This window comes from Anopheles cruzii, unplaced genomic scaffold, assembly GCF_943734635.1.
Source record: "Anopheles cruzii unplaced genomic scaffold, idAnoCruzAS_RS32_06 scaffold01067_ctg1, whole genome shotgun sequence".
Classification (NCBI taxonomy): Eukaryota; Metazoa; Arthropoda; class Insecta; order Diptera; family Culicidae; genus Anopheles; species Anopheles cruzii.
In genome coordinates, this window is record NW_026454652.1 from 1,507 (window position 1) to 6,978 (window position 5,472).

The 5,472-nt window shown below is 46.7% G+C and overlaps 1 protein-coding gene across 1 annotated transcript; it reads left to right on the plus strand.

Annotated features, from left to right (window-relative positions):
* Positions 1-1,488: 1,488 nt before the first annotated feature.
* Positions 1,489-5,467, plus strand: LOC128276383 (uncharacterized; the record flags this gene model as incomplete). Its single annotated transcript, XM_053014847.1, is given in 11 exon segments — positions 1,489-1,537; positions 2,570-2,656; positions 2,721-2,922; positions 2,986-3,153; positions 3,226-3,320; positions 3,379-3,533; positions 3,597-3,780; positions 3,838-4,090; positions 4,151-4,413; positions 4,483-5,171; positions 5,173-5,467. Coding segments are annotated over 11 exon segments (2,440 nt in total), but the record flags the coding sequence as incomplete, so codon positions are not given.
* Between the last annotated feature and the right edge of the window lie 5 nt (positions 5,468-5,472).

The window sequence follows — 5,472 nt, forward strand, 5'->3', positions numbered from 1 at the left end:
AGGTCTCGTTTTGATGATCCTTGGACTCGGTTCGTGTTTCCGTACTTTCCCTTTCCGTCGTGGCATTTGTTATTTTTGGCCTGTTAGTGGGGCTGACTTCGCTTTTCTCCCTCTCTATTTTATAACATGTCATGTGGATCTTGTTTATTGAACTATGATCATCACTGGACTGAGTCAATCGTCTGGGCAAGTCGTAGTCTTTTCAGTTAATTGTTTTCTGATTAATTTTCTTATGGTCAATTACCACTCTAACATTACTTCTTACCTGAGGCATCGGGGTTTTGGGCACTATTCATGTTGGCGAAGATTAGACTGTCAGACTATAAGATGTTTGAATTATGCCATTCTCCAACAACTCTTTATTTTCTACATCTCGTTTGAAGCAATGTGGGAAGCGTTAGGACTCACTATAAACTGGTTGTTCACCTGTACTAGGCTGTTCAATAAGTTCGTAGCCTCAATAACAGAGGGCGCTGCTACGAGTCTAATTTTGTTGTTATGTTGGTACACTCTTTATATGAACGTATGCGAAGTTTCACTCCAATCGGTAACTTCATTCTTTGTTTACAAGCTGTGGCGTATACGTAGTGGTGTAGTAGTGGTGAAAGCGCTACACGCGCGAGGCAATAAAGAACATCAGTCTACAACCAACCACTCGCGAGTTCGGACTACCTTTATATCGTGAATACTGTTCTCCCAAAAAGCCATTTAGTATCAACGTATCACAGTTCAGCTTGATTAGTTTTAGTTCTAAGTGGTTAAGTTTTTATAGTCAATAAGGCTAAGTTGCCCGTTGACTGTTTTAAATAAATAAATATACGTAGCAGAAAAAAAATATCCCTATCCCGAACAATGCACCGTGTCACAAGGGCATTTTGATAATGGCAAAAATTCATGAATAGAAGTTCAATTTGTTGGTGCATCCACCGTATTCACCAGATTTGACCCCTGGCGACTTTCATCTGTTTTCAGAACTAAAAAAAATCATACGTGAAAAGCGTGTTTCATCAAATAATGATGTCACAACAGTTTCTTTGAAGCCCTTCCAGATTCTCGCTTCAGGGATGGAATTCAAAAATAAGATTATTTCAAACCTTAAAAGTGTGTTTTCCTTATCGAAGCGCAAAACTTATTGAATAGCCTAGTAGATAGTTCGCTCATAAAGTTTCATTATATCGACAAGCACTCTGTCCTTGAATAACTCCAACGTGCATTGAACTGTCGCAACCCATCTGTTCAGTTGTTTTTTATTCTCGTCGAATGCCGGTTTAATTTTTTTCGGATCGGGTATTCGAAAAATGTCAGTATGTGATGAGATCGTGCGTTGCACTCTCAGCTGCTCTGTTGAAGTATTGTAAGCTGCTTCATTCATTAAAACTCTCAAACTTAACTTGCGGTCGTGTGTGGCAGGTTCGGTGACTTTCTTCTGCCGACTCTCATCCTGTATTTACACATGTTCTGATTCCTGTAATAATTATATAAATAAAAATGATTTTTTGTCTGTTCGTCTTTACCGATACCGATCGAAGTAGAAGCAGTAAGTAGTATCGAGTTCGAACAAACGAATCATGTACGAGTTTTTGGGAAGGGGAAATGTTCTGTTTAATGTTTGAATGGTGATTGTCAGCTTATGCGAGTTTTGGCATGAATCCAACGGAAAGCGAGAAGAGAAGCTGATCAGATACGGGAAGCCCGGTCGGCTGGAACGGAGGAGCAACGGGCAGTGAGAAGGAATGATCAGCTTCCTGTTACGTCATCAGGAATATCGATCCTTTGAAACACCGAATCATCGAGAAATGAGAATGAAATAAGGCGTGGCGACGCACGCCAGGAACAGCTAGTAAAAATAGTAATAAATAATCGGAATTAATCGGATCGATGACCCATTTTTAGATCTAATTTACAAGCTAAGGTGTCACACAAATGGGTAATAGTTACTGCAAACTAACCACGCTCAAAACATAAATATTCCGCACATAGCACGGGCCAGCTTCGCTGAATCAACGGCTCCAAGAACCTCAAGATCGCGACATTCTTCACACATCACCGAGCTTAGTGAGAACGCCCGGCGCAGCAAAAATCTTATAAACGACCAACACTTGTGTATAACTTGTGTTCTGCAGAGTAGTCGGCGCTTAACACTCTTCAACATTTTTTTGCGAGTTTTCTGAAGGGCTGACAAACTCTACAGGCTGAATTATTATTTCCTGATAATGGCCTTCCTGTCCATATTGAGAAGGCCGCTTGCTTCCATTCACTCGTTGTTCTGGTTGGTGGAGGGGCCATCCTGTCGATCTCCAGAAGGCCGCGTGCTTCACCGTCGTCCTCTCGTTAACTCAGTGGGGCCGGGGGGCGGGGAGTGTGTGTGGCTGAGATGGCCGCGGCCTGTTTCTTGAAGGGTGCCACTAGCAAGCGCTATGTTTCAGTCTCTGTTCGACTATGCGTCGCGATGCACTTAATATTTCTTGCATCGGCGTTACTGTGTGTTGGGTTGGGTACAGTGCCGTCCGTGTAACGACGAGATTTGCTTACGTTACGTTTTTATTTCACAGTACTATTTCTATTGCAGTTCGTTCCGACCTTGGACCAGTCCGCACGCACCTGAACGAACGACTGCAAGATGCGCTGATGCCGAACGAGCGTGAGTCGTTGGATGGTATGCTATTGCCGCTCTTAAACACTTTCAGCCAATAAAGCTTTCTAATGATTTCGTACGAAAGACTGCCACTTCCGGCACTACAGCCAAGGAGGCAGTATTCCGATAGCACCTGCGTTCGGCGTACCAGCGTATTTTCGAGAGTTTGCCCACCTGGGAGCGATCGGATGGCGGCAGAATGATGGCAGCATCCTGTGGAACTGTGGCGGATCGTTGATCTGGGAGAACTACGTGCTTACCGCAGCCCATTGCGCCAAAGACTTTGAGTAAGTAGGCAAAAGTTGGGAAAATCCCCGATTCTTAAACGACTCGACCTCGATCTATCGCAGAAACAAGGCCCCGGATGTGGTCCGTTTCGGAGACATTGATCTGTACAACGATACCGACGATGCGTACACGCAACAGTTCAACATAGCGGAGGTCATCCGTCATCCGCAGCATAGGTACAATGCCAGGTACCACGACATAGCGCTGCTGAAGTTGGAGAGGCACATTACGTAAGACCGGAGTGAACGGCAAAAATATCGGTTTAGTGTTGTAGTAACTTAAAATTATTTGGATCTTGGTAGGCTAAACGAGACCGTTGCACCGGCATGTCTATGGGATGAGGAGGAACTACGCTTTCCTACGTTACAGGCGGCCGGTTGGGGAGCTACCGGGTTCGGTAAGTGAACCAGTGTTCATGTCTTGTCGGAAATACTTTATTACTGCTCGTTCTACAGGAAGCTCACAAACGCCAGTGCTGTTGAAAGTATCACTAGCGCCAGTGGACAAAAAACACTGCAATCAGTTCTATCGAGCTGGTTCTCGTGGCTTGAAGGAAGGTCTGCAACCGTACCACCTGTGCGCGGGCGACGTGAAAATGGACACTTGTCCGGTAAGCACTGCCTGTGAGAAGGTCAACCTGAGCACTGATTACAAACGACCCGTTCTGCTGCAGGGAGATTCTGGGGGACCACTGGAAGTGAAGCTTCTGCACAACACCAAAGTAACACCGTTCATTGTGGCGGTTACGTCGTTCGGTAGTGTCTGTGGTCAGTCGATGCCTGGGGTCTATACAAAGGTGGCCGGCTACATTCCTTGGATACGGTCCGTTTTGGAGGCCGGAGGAGAAGAAGCTCCGGGTATGTAGGGCAACCATCGCTTTGAGACATTGCTAGTCTGAAGTACTTTCGTTGCAGAGTGGAAATTTAAGCCCTATGCTTGTGCGGTCCGATACGTCACCCTGCGGGAGTACGAACCGAACGTGGTGGTCTCGAAGGGCGAACTGACTGTTTCGTTGGACCTGAAAAATACATACTTGGAGGACGAAGGGTCCCCGGAGACGGTTTCTTTCAGGTGGGATAAGGGCACCGAGGGTGCCGATAATTGCTACGGGGTATTGATAGAAAGCGACACCGTTCTTACTCTTGCTCAGTGTACTGCTTTCAAAGGGTGAGTGTGTCTTCCTTCGTACTGGGATTCAGATTAAAGTTGGATCTCGATTTATTGCAGCAAACCGCCGACGCACGTCATCAACGAGGAACGAAACAAAACGATGAACATCGCACATACCTTTAACCATCCAGACTACCGGCCAGGATCACTGTACAACAACATCGCCATCGTGAAGCTGAGCGGTCACTTCTTCTTCCGTGGTTCGTTTCTTCCGGCTTGCTTGTGGCGTTACCACGAACTACCAGACGATCGATTTGAAGTAACTGGCAGAGGACGCCGAGATCTCAACGCACTTTATGAATCAAAAACAGCGATTATAGGTTATGTGCGGAGCCATATTTTCTGAGTGAAATGAGATACATTGAACCTTTTTCTTTTTCTGTCTTCAGACGCCGAGCAAACGATGGTACAGTCAAAAGCAGATCAGCACCGTGGTGTCAATTGCTCGCTGCCCGAAAAGTATTTACAACGATTACGTAACGGCTTAAGCGAGGAGCACCTGTGCTACGGCAACATACCGTTTTTGGTGCCAGAAACCTGCGACCTATTGTACGGCGGGCCCGTGCAGCGACGGGTGGTGCGCTTGGACAAGTACTTCCAGCACGTGTACGCCCTGAACCTGCTCGGTCGTGACTGTGGCTACGGTCAGTCGGCTGTTGGCGTGCGCATTTCGAGCCATTTCGAGTGGCTAAGCAAAATGCTGCTAACCAATCGACCCAGGGATTCCAGTTCGATTCTTTTCTACAATATCGATTTGTCGGTGCGAGATCACTGTCGACTGCCGGCAGGAGGATCTGGAGTGTGCGTCGATGTGCGCAGGTGCCCCAAGGTGAAGTACGACTTTGAAGTTCATCGTGAAGTTACGGTCTGTGGCAAATCACCGATCGTTTGCTGTCCGTACCATAACGTGCTGAAAGTCACCGAGCGATCGGCCGCGAGCAGAGAATTGGACGAATGTGAAGCCCGCTACAAAGCGGTACACCGAAAGCGCCATCTATACTACGACCAGCTCGAAGCGGATAAAAGAGACGTCGATCAGTTTCCTCATGTGGTAGGGCTGCAGTTTGCAACTCGTTCAGCATCTGATTAATATTTGCCTTCTTTGATCGGGTTTCAACTTGTTGCAGGTTTATATTGCCTGGCAATCGTACCACGGATTGTTTTCCCATTGCGCCGGGACGCTGATCACCAAAAGTGTGGTTCTCTCGACTGCCAGCTGTCTTAAACGTTGCCAGTCTAAGCGAGTTGTTGTGAAGTTGGGCTTCAGCGACACGGCTCCCAAACTGTGGATCAAAGAAATCACTCTACATCCTCAGTTCGAGCCCAGCACTTTGCGGAATGATATCGCTATTGCAAAGATAGCCGGAGAAGTCCAACCT